The 16,865-nt window shown below is 42.1% G+C and overlaps 1 protein-coding gene across 3 annotated transcripts in view; it reads right to left on the minus strand.

The window, feature by feature from the left end:
- The window catches only part of PRDM10 (PR/SET domain 10), a 98,230-nt gene that overhangs the window by 10,957 nt on the left and 70,408 nt on the right, over positions 1 to 16,865 (minus strand). For all 3 annotated transcript variants that reach the window (XM_042904621.1, XM_042904622.1, XM_042904620.1), the window contains exons 12-18: positions 12,523 to 12,870; positions 10,920 to 11,075; positions 4,981 to 5,160; positions 3,947 to 4,057; positions 2,790 to 2,990; positions 1,969 to 2,112; positions 1,406 to 1,576 (exon numbers count right to left, since the gene is read on the minus strand). In XM_042904621.1, coding sequence (XP_042760555.1) covers positions 1,406 to 1,576; positions 1,969 to 2,112; positions 2,790 to 2,990; positions 3,947 to 4,057; positions 4,981 to 5,160; positions 10,920 to 11,075; positions 12,523 to 12,870 — 1,311 coding nt within the window. The remainder of the gene's footprint in view (positions 1 to 1,405; positions 1,577 to 1,968; positions 2,113 to 2,789; positions 2,991 to 3,946; positions 4,058 to 4,980; positions 5,161 to 10,919; positions 11,076 to 12,522; positions 12,871 to 16,865) is intronic.

The following is a 16,865-nucleotide window of genomic DNA, read 5'->3' on the forward strand; positions in this document are numbered from 1 at the left end:
CACACTGTCAGCACAGAGCCTGATGCGGGGCTCGAACTCACGAACCGTGAGATCATGACTTGAGCCAAAATCAAGAGTCAGACCCTTAACTGACTGAGCTACCTAAGTGGTCCAGAAAAGAAGACAGTTTTAAAAATTATGCTTATGTGGGGTGCCTGGGTAGCTCAGTCGGTTGAGAGTCCAACTCTTGATTTTAGCTCAGGTCATGATTCCAGGGTCATGGGATCAGGCCCCACATTGGGCTCTGTGCTGAGCGCAGAGCCTGCCTGTGACTCTCTCTGTCCCTCCTCTGCTCACGTACATGTACTCTCTAAATAAATTAATTAATAAATATTATGCTTATAAAACAGAAGCCACTAACACTAACTCTAGAAAAGAAGGAGATAGAAGGAATACAGCTCCTTATAAAAAGCTGGAAGGAGAAGCTCTCAGGAATCAAGTCTTTTTCCATTAAGTTTCAATTAAATTTAATGACCTACCCTTGATCAGTTAAAAGAGATCAAACAAGAGAGGTTGCTTTTAGCTTTTGTCACTATTGACCCACTATAATAGTGTTTCCTAACCTTTTATGTATCCCAGACATCTCTGAAAACCTGGCTAAAGTACAGTCCCCTTTTCTAGAATAATGTACATATACATCATACTCTACAGGCAACTTCAGGGATTCAAAGGTTCCTCCAAAGGCTGAAGCTAAGAACCTTCCCAAAGGGAAAAAAAGGTCAAGAACAGTCAATGACAGTAGCAACTCCCCATTTCCCACTCTGGTATTAATTCTAAACTTTCAGAGACCAAATGATTTCAAAGCAACAAGTTTGTTCATTTGGAGTACACTTCCTCAGCATAATTAAGTAAAACAATAGTTTAGGGAGGATTCCTTCTTCTAGCTCCCTAATTAGTGAGAATGAGCTACTAATCGTCTGATAGAAGGAACACAGTTATACCTCTGTAGTAATAAGATATTGACCGACACTCAAAACTCACAATTACTCTTCACAACCTCCCACTCATGTTAGTTGTTCGATGCCCACATAGGGACTTATCAAACTGGTTCCTCACCACATAGTCAACTTTGGTGCTCAAGGGTCCGGAAGAGGCTCCGAAAGAGTTCATATGGTACTGTCCCGCAATGGCACGGGATTACAGCGTACACTCGAGCCTAAAATCTCTACACTGCTATTGAGAGGAATCTCTTACGCTGCTGAGTCCAGAGCCCTCTATAGCCGGCGGGGGGGGGACGGGGAGGGGTTTACAAATGCCTTAGACTCAGAACTTAGGTGCACAAGCACATTCCGTCGGGTCCAGCCCCAGCTCTGAGAGTTGGGTGCTTGTGATGGCCCGCCTGCCATATTGGCTAGTGGCAACATGGCATGCATGAAGGTAAAGAGAAGTAAGTGTGACACGGTACCGGAGCTACTTGCACCACCTGCAGCTGTATATGCTGCGGTTGCTGAAGACCAGATGCAGACTGTGACACAGGAATATACTGAATTCTCTGGTAGTCCCCTTGCGGCGTCCGGTAATCTGTTGTTAACGTCTGGGACAGCTCTGTCATGGCTTGGGTCAGGAGGTCTGTTGTCTAGAAAAGTCACCAAAAAACACATTAGCTGGTAACACTCCTGCTTGTACAAACTAGCCCTGAGCTCAGATAGGAAAAAATCCAAAGGTAAGAAGATGCTGGAAGATTACCTATATATCTGTATCTATCTCTCTGTGTCAGGCCCAATGGAGTTACCCTCTCGCCACAGAGGAGCAGCACTGAATATTTCTTGCTACCCCTTGTACAGAGAGCTTTGGAAAGCATCGACTAGGAGACCAACCAACCATAAGCATAATGCCCTGTGCAGAAAACTGAAGGAAAATGGGCTACATTTGCAGCCAATTAAATAGCAAGATAAACACAAGCTGTGGTAATGGAAGCTGTGATAGGCACTGAAGGAGGTGAGGTGCCCTCCTCGGTCACACACTTACCACCACGGTCTCTCCAGTGGCACTGTCTGTGGTTAACACAGCTGGGGTAGCACTGATCACGGCTGTTGTCAGTGGTGTATGTAAGGTGTTAGGGAGCTGGGCATACTCTGGATGCTTCTTTCGAATGTGTTGTACCATCTTGGTCTGAAAAATTATGGCAAAACCAAGAATAATTACTAGAATTTGTTGTTTTCCACCCTTCTCAAATGTAAACCCTCCAAAGATTCCTAAGGTCTTTAATGCCTTAAAAAAACAACAACAAAAAAAAAAATAGAGTGATGCTGACGCCACGCCTGTTCCTCCCAAAGCAGCACAACAGTATGAAAGAGGAAAAGAAAGAGGCTGAAAAGAAATTGAAGATTCATGTGACCCCCACAATGTCAAGCAAGGTCAGAATACCTCATAGCATCCCCTAATCCACCAATACGTACAGCAATCAATCACAACCTCCCCCCAACCAAGAATGACCCCTTTTCAAGATCTATCACATAAGTTCCTATGTAGTGTTCCTGTAAGCCTGAGCTCATAAACTATGATCATAGAATATTCAAATATGAGACCCTCCGCAGACCAAGGGAAGAGGAAACCAATCGAGTGCTCAGCCTATGTATGAGATGCATTAACTGGGGAAATTCCACTATTCTCTTCTCATTTTGGACTTGCGGTCCCTATTCTCAGGAAGCAGCTCCTTAGCCATCTGACCTAGGAAAACAACTCCGTTAGTGCCCCATCAATTCAGAGCAAGTGAATCACCACCTTCTCTTAAGAGATTCCTTGAATAATGACCTTGATTCAGATGCAGTCAAAGCCTTTCCCCATACCTTGCTGCTGTACTGTTTGGAGCAGTGAGGGCAGCAGACGGGAGGGGTGGCGATCGTGCCAGTGAGTTGGGTGTGGGTGCTCAGCATGGGGTCTGGTTCTCCAGGGCCAGCTGGACGGAGTTTGCGAATGCTTGGTGGGAGCTCAGCCCCTGGATGGTTCTTCAGAATATGGGCTTTTCGCTTGCTGGCACTTTTATAAACCTGCAAATTCAAATGCTCCACCATGAAAGCGGTATGCGGTTCCACTTTCTTACTTAAAGCAAACTAACGGTTCCACTGTTAGGTATGAGAAATGAGAAAAAGCATTCATGTAGCCCAAAATAAAATATATTAACAGATTTATTAAAGGATAATAAGGATATAACCTAAATAAATAAAATAAGAACATAATATAGATATGCTAAGTATCTTCTTGGAATTTATATATCTAAGGTAGCAATAATAAAAATACGCTTTACCCTAAAGTTTAAGAGGTGGTTACATAATCACAGAAAAAGGATTGTTTCAAAGGCCCATTCATCCCATTTTGCCTTTCTGCAAAAGCTCCCATATGTTTACTAGTACTAGATGCCAAAGAATCCTCCAAAATGGCAAGTCTAATAGCGACTAGTACCTGAAATGATGAATCTACACTTTAGAAAGCTTCCCAGTTTTAAGCTGACACAACTACATTGTATAAGGGAACAATATTGCAATGGAACAATACGTGTATATTCTGTCTTTCTGTAACTGCACAAAAGTAAGAATGAAATAGTACAAAGAGTCTTCCATTGCAAAACTTCTCTACATCCTACTCAATCTTCTAGAAATCCAAAACCTGTATATTTTACAAGGAGGATGATGAACATCTTCACTTTGGAGCTTAGGAATTTGAAATGAATTCATATACTAAGCTCCTGGTAAGCCTCTACCTTTATAACAAAAATCACAGAATGAAGGAAAAGTGTTAAACACAAAGTCAACTAATGCTTCAGAAAAAAAAAAAAAAAATTGGCTTAAAATGAGGCTGCGCTTCTAGCCCTTTCTCATCTGAATGGAAAACTACCGAGAGACAGGGAACCATCTGTTAAGAGTAACTGCAAGATCCGAGTATGTATTTATACATGCAGACACATGGGCTCTGCACAGGGCTCCCAGAGAGACACGTTGTCTTTTACCTTATCACAATACTGACAAAAGTAATCGCGGTTGGGTTTTATGATGGGCAGAGTTAACTCTGGCACCTCTTCTATCTTCATGTCTGGGTGCCTCTTTGATAAGTGATTTACCTAAAGAGGGGAAGAAGCAAATGAGAAAAAGAGAGCCATTACAGACAGACACTAACCAAACGCCCCTGGTCTAGACTGCTGGAAGTTGGCATTCTCTGAAGCAGTGCCCCAAAACAATAGGGCATGTGGCCAGAACCAGCACTGCCAGGCCCATCTGACACCAAGCCTTAACAGTCACCGTTGACGGGAGCTAACAGTAATTCAGCAAATTACTGAAGGGGAATTGGGTCACTGCAGATTCCATTAACACTCTGACTGGAAGACCCGCTGATGGAAAATTGAAAATTACACTGGCACGAATTTCGTTGTTGAATTCTCCTGATGCAAACCTGTCTTTCATTGTTTAGTGCCCCTAGCCTTACTGAGGACACTGAATGAGATGCAAACTCAGGTTCTAAGTTGTAAATAATGCCCTATGCCTCTAGCTGCCAGCAGAAATATATTCTGCCAAAACCGTAATGAGGTCCAAATGAATTGAGGGCAGTGAACTGGCTACCCTAAGGTGTCTGCTAACCTGGGTTCACATACCCAGCTTTGAGGGGCAGTTTCCTTTTAGTGTCGTATCACATCTGGAAAAGGGAGCAGTTGGAGACAAGGAAAGACCTCACCAGAAAATATGTTCAGGAACACAAAAGAGAAGAGGGAAATAAAGTATAAGAGCAGAGATTGAGAAGGGTGAAGGCAAAGAAAACTAGTAATGAAAAGTGACAAAAAAAGACCTCTCCCAAGAGGTCACCAGAAATGAGCTGCGGCAAAGGAGGGCAGGGGGGCCTGGAAAGGAGAGAACCCTATTGGGCATTACGCACTTCCGGCTTCTCCCCAAACCACGGACAGAACCTACTGACCAATCTCGTACAGGATACTGCACAGAAGCCAGCCCCATAAACAGAAATAGGTGGGTCTGGAAGCCGTTTGGCACTGACCAGCATGCCCCGTCTCCGGAAGCCCATCATACACAGGCGGCACTTGAACGTGAAGCTGTCGTAGTCCGTGGACGTGATACGAGGCTTGAACGTCTTGGAGCGGCTGATGCGGTCGGCTTTCTTGGCCTCTCTCTCAGGATTATGCATCCTCTGCATATGTTCCCGTAGTTTGTCTTTTCGCTATTTAGAGGGAAGTTTTGAAAAGGCAGGGGAGTGGGGAGCAGGGGTAGAAAAGCTTTCAATGAAAGGATTAAAAAAAGCAATACAAGTTCTTAGTAAGCACAACCTGCCATGATGCACCTGAGTTGCTAGGGTGCTGGAGGGTACAAGGACATGAAAAATGACCAGGGATTACTCTGTCCACTAGCAAGTAAGTGTGTCCCACTGAGCCTTGGTCTCTGAGAAGAAGGACTTCATGTGTATGTGGAAGAGATCAAAGGATAATGGAGTAGGTTTGGTATTACAAACCACAAGGTAAATTGATAATGGATGATAAGTAATACTAGATCTACAAAGCCACATGAATGCTCAATTCCCACACATTTTAGCAAATGTTATAATATTCTTCTAAATCCCACATAAATTTAAGAATTTCTCATTTTGTGGATTTAGAGGTTCAAGTAAACAATTCCATGGCCCACTGTGGATGGAGCATTACGGTCTAGGTCACAGATCTTAGTTTGATGACCTCATCTAGTGATACAGGTTGATATGAGTCCGTAGAGAGAAAATCAGGCAGAGCCCATCCCGAGTAAAAACAAATTCAAACAAATGCCAGCTCCCTTATCCAGCATGGCTCTCTTCTCTTACACATATGATTAAACTGTTACTGGTCTTACAAAGGTTTTTTTTTTTTTTTTTAATGCTTATTTATTTTTGAGAGACAGACAGAGACAGAGTGCAAGCAGGGACAGGGCAGAGAGAGAGGGAGACGCAGAATCTGTGTCTCCCTCCAGGCTCCGAGCTGTCAGCACAGAGCCCGACATGGAGCTCGAACCCACGAACCACAAGATCATGACCTGAGTCAAGGCTGGACATCCAACCAACTGAGCCACCCAGGCACCCTGGTCTTATAAAGATTTTGATCCTGCTCACCAGAACAGTCCTCCCCATGTTTCCGTATAGGGACTTTTATTTAACCACTGCATTTTTCAGTGCATTTAACAAGTATTTCTTGAGTGCCCACCACGTATCAGGAACCACGCTGAATTCAGATTTCCAAAGCTCGGCACCCCTCACCTACCTCTCCCTTCTGCACGACACCCAGCTGCTCTTTCCTCCTACTGCCACCCACCTAATTCCTGGAAAGCCCAGGAGAGAATGAGAGTCTCCTTATTTGCAGTAAAGTCTTGATTACAAACCCCGCCCTAAATAACAGTATTTATCTTTAGTCTCTTTAGATACAGTGATCAAAGTCACCGCCTCAGACTTCTGTTACATTTCTATATTCACCAATTTCCCCCACCTATTCCCTTTAAACAAGCCAATTTATTTTTACTGAATCACTGCCTAAGTCCAAAAGCCTACTAATAGTACTTCTCTGTGCTCTGCATGCAGAGACAGACATGTTTGCCGAAGGACAAATCTCAGCAAGGCTTTTCCATCCTAACAGCCCTAACACCAATCCATTACACCCCTACTCTCTCCTCCTGCCTAAATCTTGCTGCCGGATCACCAACTTTCCCAAACACCTAGCCTCCCAAGCTACAAATCCCAAGCCCTCGTTGTCTAACCATCAGCCTTTCATCCAGACACAAAGTCCTACCAATTCTCCCTCAGACGTTTGTTTTGAATAGGGGCCCTCTTCTCCGTGCCCACTGCCTGTGCCTTAGTTCAGCCCAGCTTTAAAATGCCTCTGGGGTGTCTTTATCCCTCTCTCCCTCCCTCCTCCTCCTGTCCCTTTCTCTAGCAGGCTAACTCTTCCCCACCCTTTCATGAATTCAAGGGTCACCTTATTTATGAAGTCTCTCCTACACCTGGAGTCAGAGTTCATCCTCATGGCATTTTATTCTTTTCTTTATTACAGTAGCAGTAATAATTTTTTTAAGTGCTATTTATTTAAGTAATCTCTCTATCTGACACGGGGCTCGAATCAAGACTCTGAGATCAAGAGTCACACGCTCCTCAGACTAAGCCATCCAGGTGTCCCTCTAATCTTCTCTTTAAACTGAGAGTTCCTGAGGCGTCTGGGTGGCTCAGTCAGTTACGTGTCCAATTTTCAGCTCAGGACATGATCTCATGGTTTGTGGGTTCAAGCCCCTGCATCAAGCCCTCTGCTGTCAGCGCAGAGCCCGCTTTGGATCCTCTGTACCCCTCTCTCTGCCCCTCCCCCACCTGCACCTTCTCAAAAACAAATAACCATTAAAAAAAATTTTATAAGAAAAGAAAAAAACCGGGGCGCCTGGGTGGCTCAGTTGGTTAAGCGACTGACTTCAGCTCAGGTCATGATCTCACAGTTTGTGAGTTCAAGCCCCACATTGGGCTCTGTGCTGACAGCTCAGAGAATGGAGCCTGCTTCAGATTCTCTGTCTCCCCCTCTCTCTGCCCCTCCCCTGCTCATGTTCTGTATCTCTCTCTCTCAATAATAAATAAACATTAAAAAAAATTTAAAAAAAAGAAAGAAAGAAAGAAAGAAAGAAAGAAAGAAAGAAAGAAAGAAAAACCCTGAGAGCTCCTAAAAGCCAGAAGGTCCTGCCTTGTCTTTACACGTGTTGCCCTCATGGAGCGTGTAGTAGGACAATTACAACTCAGTATAAGTGCTATGACAAGGTTATAAGTAAAGGGTCCTAGGGGAACACACAGGAGAAGCAGAAGCACTTCAGCCAGTGGAGGGGAGGGCAGCAAGAAACGCCTCTACGAAGTGCCATCAGCTGGGTGGAATGATGAGAGAGTCGGAAAGTATATTTCAAGCAGGGGTGGGGTGTAAAGGAGAGCAGATGCAAAGCCTCCAGGAGAGGCAGCATGCCACACTTAAGCAAAGCACACAGTTCAGTAGAACAGAGTACAAAGTGGAAGGGGGAAATGCAGAGGTAACTGGGAGCCAGATTCTGTTTTTAACCAGAGGGTAGGGGTGCTTGGGTGGCTCAGTCAGTTAAGTGGACAACTTTTTGATTTCGGCTCAGGTCATGATCTCACAGTTCATGGAATCGATCCCTGCATCAGGCTCTGCTTGGGATTCTCTCTCCTCCTCTCTGTCTGCCCCCCACCCTGCTGCTTGCACACGAGCACACACACACACACACACACACTCTCTCTCTCTCTCTCTCTCTCTCTCCCTCTCTCTCTCCCTCAAAATAAATAAACATGTAAAAAAAAAACCACTAGAGTTTATTATTTTTTTATTGTAATTCATTGGCGGGGGGAGGGGCAGAGAGAGTGGGAGACAGAGGATCTGAAGCAGGCTCCGTGCTGACAGCAGAGAACCCAATGCAGGGCTGGAACTCACAAACTGTGAGACCATCACCTGAGCTGAAGCCGGACATTCAATCAACTAAGCCACCCAGGCGCCCGAAAAAAACACTAGAGTTTAAATGACACACAAGGTTACATTAGTTTCAAGTGTACAATTTAGTGATTTGACAACTCTGTATATTCTGTTATGGGAGCCAAATCTTGTGGTGACTTTTTTAAATTAAGTAAACTTTATACCCAACATGGGGCTTGAACACATAACCCTGAGATCAAGAGTTGCATACCCCACTGACTGAACCATCCAGGTGCCTTGTGGTGACTTTTAAGTGATAAGAACTTAGGAATCTATCTAGGTGGCTATTAAAATTAAAGGGTTTTGGGGCACCCAGGTGGCTCAGTTGGTTAAGTGTCAAACTCTTGATTCTGGCTCAGGTCATGATCTCATGGTTTGTGGAATCAAGCCCCGTGTCAGGCTCTGTGCTGACAGCATGGAGCCTGCTTGGGATTCTCTCTCTCTCTCTCTCTCTCTCTCTCACTCTCACTCTCTCTCTGCTCCTTGCCCACTCGGGCATACTCTCAATTTCTCTCTCCCAAAATAAATAAATAAACTTTAAGAACATTAATTAAAATTAAAGGGTTTTTCTGAAGGGACATGGCATCAGATTTGTTCTCTAGAAAAATAACTCACTATAGTCTGAAAAATGGGTTGTAGGTACATTGTGCTTTTATAATGTGTCAATCTGACTAAAGGGAACTAACTACATTTACACGGATCCCCTTCCCAGTGTGGTTCCCAGTTAGTCTTAGCTAAGAAAGAGGCTCGCGCCAGACTGCAAGGTGGAAATGAAGCAGCGGCCATGAGGCTGTGGGTCAGATGCAGGACAGCCTCACTCACCCTTGTTGTCTCCCACTAGGCCACCAGCCCTCTTCCTGGGAGCAGGTGCCGCTGGCCAGTCCGCCTTCACTAACACAGGCAGCACCAGCCTCCCACGGACAGCACCAGCTCTCTTTCCTGAGCCTGGTGCAGGTGCCTGGGTTCCCAGACTCCCAGGTAAATTCCCATTATCTACACAGACCAGGGCTTCAGAAGGGTGCCTTAGTGACTCTTCTCTGATCCTCCAACTTTTCCTGCCAGACTCTTACTTCTCTTCTTCTATAATGAAGTTCTTATTCCCATAAGAAAATCCTTTACTGCACAACTCTAGTGGGTTTGCTTCTCTGATTGAACCCTGTGTAATACACTGGGTGAAGGTAAAGGAGAACATGAAAGTAGCAAGGTGTTTTACCTGCATGGTGTGAAAATAACATCTGGCACAAAAGAGATTATGAAAAAATATGGAATGGATAGGATGGATGGATGGCCAACCGGTTAACATCATAAGACAGGGATCCTTCCTTTTACATATACTGTTGGTGTTGTTTTTTGATTCAGAAACAACAACAAAAAATACTAGGCCCATTTACACCTTTCACATTAGTTCTAAACCATGCTACTGTATACTGAAAGCTATCAGGATTATATTCCACAATACATCAACTTAAACTCTGAAAATTACTCCCTATTTCTCTTTAATGTCTACACATTCTATGTAATACAACTTTTTCAAATTAGTTTTTCCTTCCTGCATCCACTTCTGATTCTTTTCATTTCTATGACAGCATGACATACAACCATATTACTGGAGTTTCTCTATTGAATGCAAACCATCTGATTTCCCAACGAAGAACACTTTATTATTTCCACATTTACTTGTTTAATTCTTATCTGATTCTCCTGTAGGTTTTTCCTTTCCTTCTTCTAAATTCCAGGCAGGTAACTGACACTTATTATGTCTCATTTTATTTTTAAAAAAATTTTTAATGTTTATTTATTTGAGAGCAAGTGAGCAAATGGGGGAGGGGCAGAGGGAAAGGGAGAGGAGAAAGAGAATCCCAAGCAAGCTTGCTTAGTGCAAAGCCCAATGCAGGGCTCGATCCCACAACCCTGGGATCATGACCTGAGCCAAAATCAAGAGTCGGACACTCAACCAACTAAGCTACCCAGGCACCCCGATTATGTCTTATTTTAATCCTTGGAGTCATTACCATTCCCCTAAAGTTGTCTAAGCCATTCAGTGTTCTACAGATTTCCCACCTCCCTTAGATGAGAGTCCTACGACTTTCAGGGCTCAATTACCAGGCTCTAATACTTCATAAGTGCTCAATAAAAATCTCTTGATTTGGTAAGTAAATGTATTGTTCTCTTAGGAATTCCTCAATAGCAACTTAGTTCTGTTCATTATGCATTTAGATCTTTTAAGGAGATGTGGTATTACTCTATTCAGCAATTTGAATTAATTATTTGGAGAAATTAAGGTGAGTTTTTTTCCTTAATTTTATAATAATAACTAAGTCAAACATGAGACATAAAATGCATTTCAAGTTCAGTTCTTTGTAAGTAGGTGATTAACTGATGAAATGAACAGGCCTTAGCTTGACATAATTTCAGCAGCATGAGAACTACCTTAGGCTGTTCCCTGCTTACATACCTTGAATTGCTTTCCACATGTGGAACACAGGAAATCTTTGCGGTCCGAATGTCGGAGCATGTGGAGACGCAGTTTGTCAGGACGACAGAAGGCCTTGTCGCACTCTGTACACTGGTAGATCTTTTCCGAGTGGAAGCTTCGCACGTGCTTTTTCACCTGGCAGAAGACAAGAAAGAGTCAGAGGACTCAAGCACCAAATGAAATGGCAAAAGGTGGCTTATCAACACTAGAGGGAGCCAAACGCATTACCATGGATTTTCATCAACCTGGCGGTGTAATCCAATCAGATGTGATTGATAATTGGCCTCAATCACACATAGTATCCCTGTCACAAAGAAACAGAACAAGTAGCCAGAAAGCCTTACAAATCTTAACCTGAATTTGAAGAAGAGGAAGAAAGAGTACTTGCTTAGTCAAAGCCCCGATCACATAAGACCCATTTTTCCTTCTCTCTCTTTAAGATTAAAAGCAGAGTTCCTTTGGATTTAAATGAATCTTGCTAAAAATTATCTGCAGAAAGATAAAGAAATAATTCTTTCTCACTTTTTCCTGCCTCCAACATGTACAGAAGCAATTTAGCCCCTTTTAGTAATTGGTCCTTTTACATCTTTCTATTAAATCACGTTCTGAAGAATAAAGACATGAATTGGATGACATAAAATATATTATGCATTTATGAGAAAAATACAATCACCAGCATCATTTCTCCTTAATTGAGACTTATTCCCTATACTTTTAGATAACTTAAATAAAGGAATATGACCTCTGAACTCTCTTAGCCATAAATATCCAATGAATGAGAGTTGTGAATGAGAGCTAAGTAGTCATATCAAGGTATTTCTGTAAGACATTTTGCTTCGTTGTTTTTGAGTCTCTTTTGCCATTAGATTCTGCCTTAAGCCACTTGCTAATTGCTTGTGTGAAGTGATAAAATTACCAAGAGTCCCAACACTAATAAAACTATGATCTTTTATTTGGGTAATTTTTTTTAAAAGAGAATATTTTTCATTAGATATTTATATTTAATTACTCATTGACTAGCATAGAACTAGCATATCATCACTTGAAGTCCAAATGAAATCATGAATATTCTGGAATTTATCCTCACCTATTTTGCTCCAGACTATAGTCCAAGGAAGGAGGTCAGTGCTTGACACAAAAGTATATTATATACCAACTTTCTCTTTGTTTCCTTCCAAAATGCATGACCTTAGTAAAGCAAGACAGGATACCACAGTAGTAGAGAGAAAATGTTTCCAGGCCAGGAAATGGGAGTATGTCTTCCACAGGCTCTCTATATTTTATGAGTAGAGGGTACTGGCAAAGATTAAGAAAGACTTTGTAAAAATTATAATCAGATCTGGGTATTTGTTACTTGTAATAAAACTTAAATGTTTAAATGCCAATGTCTGATTTGGACAATTGAGGGTCATAATAATCTTTTGTTTATCAAAAGCAGCTTGATTGAAGAAATACCGTTCTCAACCGTAAAGTTCAAAGAAGGGATGAAAATGCAGGCGGCAGGCAGTCTCAATTTCCCAAACATCGAAGTGTCTCTTACCAAAGAAGAAAGTGTACAGGAATCTCAGGAGTAGACACTCACCTGGATAAAATCTGGGAATCGTTTCTTACAGGTTGGGCAGGTGAAGCAGCCATCATTGATATGAATGGCCACATGATCCTTCAACAAATCAAGGCGGTCAAAGGATTCTGGGCAAAAAATGCAAGAATAAGTCTTCTGATCTGAATGGAGCTTCATGTGGCTCTCCAAGGACGCACTGCTGATGAAGCCCTTGTTACAGAGATCACAGGTCAGCGGGCAGTTCCCCTCCCGCCCGTGGAAGCGCAAATGTTGGTCCAGTTTGTCCTTTTCACGGAAGGCCTTCCCACATTGCAAACACTTAAAAGGCCGGAAAGACTTCCGGATAAACAGATGCTGAAGAGCTGCATTCTGAAAGACACACACAAATACGATTATTTAGTGAGGAAATCAAGTGCAGAAGCAGCTCACACCTTTATAGACAAGTAGGATGATCTCTGCAGTCAGACTTTCCATAGAAATTCAACTCTGGGACACACAGTTGAAAGAAGTCTTTCAGGGGTGCCTGGGTGGCTCAGTCAGTTAAGCGTCAGACTCTTGATTTCAGCTCAGGTCATGATCTCAGGGTTCATGGGATCGAGATCTCAGGGTTCAGGGTTCATCAGGCTCTATGCTAACAGCATGGAGTCTGCTGAGGATTCTCTCTCTCCCTCTTTGTCTGCTTCTCTGTCTCTCTTTCTCTCTCTCTTTCTCTCAAAAATTAAAAAAAAAATTTTTTTTTTAAAGAAAGAAGATTTTTCTGGTGAAGACATTAAAAACAAAGCAAGCCCCAAATGCTGAAAAGACAAATTTCTTTTATGTCTCACAATATTTATGGATGTTGGGGGGAGGGGGTGAAAGAATTTAAGTAAGACCCAAAAAATAATTCCCAATCAAGGATTTGTATAAAAAAATAAATCCCCGAATGGAGTAAAATAATAGAAGATTTATTAGAAATGATGTGGGATAAGTCACACACGCATTAATGAGGTTGGAGCAAGTCAGCCAAATGTTACTTGCTGAAGCTCTTGAGAAAAATAATTAGAAGCTTGATTAAAATGTTTAGGAGGAAATAAAATATATAAAAAGGACTGAAGGGCAGTACTTGCCAGGGGCAGGGAAGGAGGCAATGGATACAGGGTTTCTTTGAGGGTGAGGGAAATATTCTGGAATTATCATGGTGATGGTTGTACAACTTTGGGAATATTCTACAAGCCACTATAAAAGGGTGAATTTTATGGTATGTGAATTATATTTCAATTTAAGAAAAGAAACTTGAGAGAGAAATGAAAGATACAGATTTATATGAACATGTTTATTCATGACACAAGATACATGAACACCCATCATAAATGGAATATGTGTATTTGACCACTTCCTACTTAGAAATTGCAGAAGACAAGTTCTCAGTGTAGCTAGTTAGTTCCACTGGTTAGAAGGCCATGCTAAGAAAGTTAAGCTTATCACTTTGTTCTCTGTCTAGACCAGCCAATTTTTTTTTTTTTCAGTCACAGATCGCACTTCTAATGTTGATTAGCTATCTTGTAAATTCATGCAATTGTTACAGGGAATCCTAGTGGCAGACTATGGATGGATATTCAATGCAAATTCATCACTACGGCTGGAAAAACAGCTCATGCTCTACTGAGAGCAGATCAACAGAATCATCTTTCACACAGAGAATTCTGAATCAGTATTTTAGTTATACTATAATGAAGACTCATTCATTAGTTCCTCAAAAGGCCAGAGAGAATGCTCTAGAGAGCTAGGAGAAGGAAAAATAATCCTTCAAAAAAATATATCTGTGAGTGGGTATGCTTATGAAACTATGAGGGAATAGTAATTGAAGGGTTAAAGGAGACCTTAACGCATTATTTGTGTGATGAAAAAAGTACAAGGAACCATGCTTAACCCCTTACTTTCAAATTACTTACAAGAAGCAATGTCTAAACTGAATTTAAAGTGAAATAATCATTCGGGGAAAAGCAAAATAATTATGTTTTAGTTAGTGGAAATTCTGAACACAGTTACTATGTGACAGAAAACTTCCTCTTCAGGGGTCTCTCACAGGGCTGGGAGAGACATTTTACCTACTCATTTATCTCAAGTAGGTATTTAGAAATTCTGTTGTCTTCCCAAGTTGACTGAGGTTGCTTCCAGACTGCATCATATTTTATTCTCCTTTGTATCCAAATCCCTTGACATATAGCTTAGCTCATAGGAAGTGTTCAATAAAAGTTTCAGAATTAATGAAATGTATTCCATATGAAAATCAAGATGAATTTTTTCAAGGTCTCTTTTATAGTATCTGCAGAGATCTTAAACAGTAGCCCTTTTTCACGTCAGCCACAGAGCTTTCTTGCACTGTTATACGGTTCAGCAGTTACCTAATCTTTTTACTCTGCCTGAACAAATACTTATTTTACATAAAAGCTTACACTATTCTGGCTACTTCTAAAACTTAATGGAAATATTGCAAATAAACAAATACTGTCCTGAGGTTCAGACATTCAAGATTTAGAGTGCTTTTGGCAGGTAAGAATCAGTTTTCCTTTATCCAAGTTTGATAAGGTTTCCAAGGGCAGACACAATGTACCACTGATCTTGGTCCCACTAGGGATTCCATTCCTTTTTGGGCACCAAATTCAGAACTCGATTTTGTTTTGGACTTTTGTTTTGTTTTGTATTATGCTAATAAGTCTTCTGCCATTCCTGATTAGTAGGAGTGTCCTCAGACACTTGATCACTGACCAGCCACCGGGCTCCTCATTCTTAGTTCTGTCCACAAACCTTGTTCTTGTCATCTTTCTAATCCCCATGAAGCCCTGAAGACTGTATTTCTCTGATCTAATGATCCTCATGTAATCCACACAGCACGGGTCAGTGAAAGTGCTGAAAACTGTCCCCACCCCAACCCACTTCCAGGCCACTTGTATCCTCTGTAGTTCAGAGCTGTGCTGGCACATATTTCTAGAGCAAACCACGAAAAGTGGCGGAAGCAGCACAGATGGATCCATTATGGATCTTCAGATCCCTGAGTTGCCATCAGCCAACCATGCCATACTATTTGGTATATAAGATCCTCAATGGTACCACAATGTTATGGTTGCTAAAACCTGTGATAAGGGATTCAACCCACAATGAAATGAGTTCTTAGGTGCACCTGAGTGGCTCAGGAGGTTGAGCGTCCAACTCTTGATTTCAGTTCAGGTCATGATCCCAGGGTTGTGGGATCGAGCCCCACATCCAGCTCTACACTGAGCATGGAGCCTGCTTAAGATTCTCCCTCTCTCCCTCGCTCTCCCTCTGCTTTTCCCCTGTTCACGAGTGTTCTCTCTCTGTCTCTCTCTGTCTCTCTCTCTCTCTCTCAAATTAAAAAATAAAATAAGATCATTTAAAAATTAAAGGGCACCTGAGTGTTCCAGTCGTTTAAGCATCCAACTCTTGATTTTGGCTCAGGTCCTGATCTCATGGTTCTTGAGTTTGAGCTCTGTGCTGGGTCACACTGAGAGTGCAGAACCTGCTTGGGATTCTCTCTCCCTCTCCTTCTGCCACTCCCCTGCACTCACTCACTCTCTCTCTCAAAAATAAGTAAATAAACATTTTTTTTTAATTTTTAATTAAAAAAATTTTTAATGAATTCTGAGACAACGTTCTTTATAGACAAATACCTATAATGATTCTCAAGTTTGATATTAATAGCTAAAGGAAACTTAATTTAATTGATCAATTTGCATATTATTTTGATCTTGACACTAAAAAGAAATAAATCCTGTTGACTTTTTTTTAAGTTTTATTTTTATTTTTGAGACAGAGAGACAGAGTGGGAGTGGGAGCAGGGCAGAGAGAGAGGGGGACACGGAATCTGAACGAGGCTCCAGGCTCCAAGCTGTCAGCACAGAGCCCAATGTGGGGCTCAAATTCACAAACTGCGAGATCATGACCTGAGCCAAAGTCAGACGCTCAACCAACTGAGCCACCCAGGCGCCCCTGTTGACTTTTTTAAGTAGGCTCTACATGCAGCATGGAGCCCAACTTGGGGTTTGGACTGACAACCCTGAGTTCAAGACCTGAGCTGAAATCAAAAGTCAGATGCTTAACCAACTGAGCCACCCAGGGGCCCTGTTTGTTGGCTTTTTAATTAATTAATTTACTTTTAACTTTTCTCTGTCTGTTTTCTACCCAGCTTTCAAAGCCTTTGGTGGACTAGCCAACAAATCTCACTCTCCACTGTCCTTCACCTGGCACCCACTAGGGTCAAGCTACTATGTGCACTATCCCATAACCATTCCAAGCACATGCCCGTGTGTTGGCCTTTGATCCTATGGCCACCATCCACAGAAACAGCCTACCTTCTTCCCGTCTCT

This window comes from Panthera leo, chromosome D1 (assembly GCF_018350215.1).
Source record: "Panthera leo isolate Ple1 chromosome D1, P.leo_Ple1_pat1.1, whole genome shotgun sequence".
NCBI lineage: Eukaryota > Metazoa > Chordata > Mammalia > Carnivora > Felidae > Panthera > Panthera leo.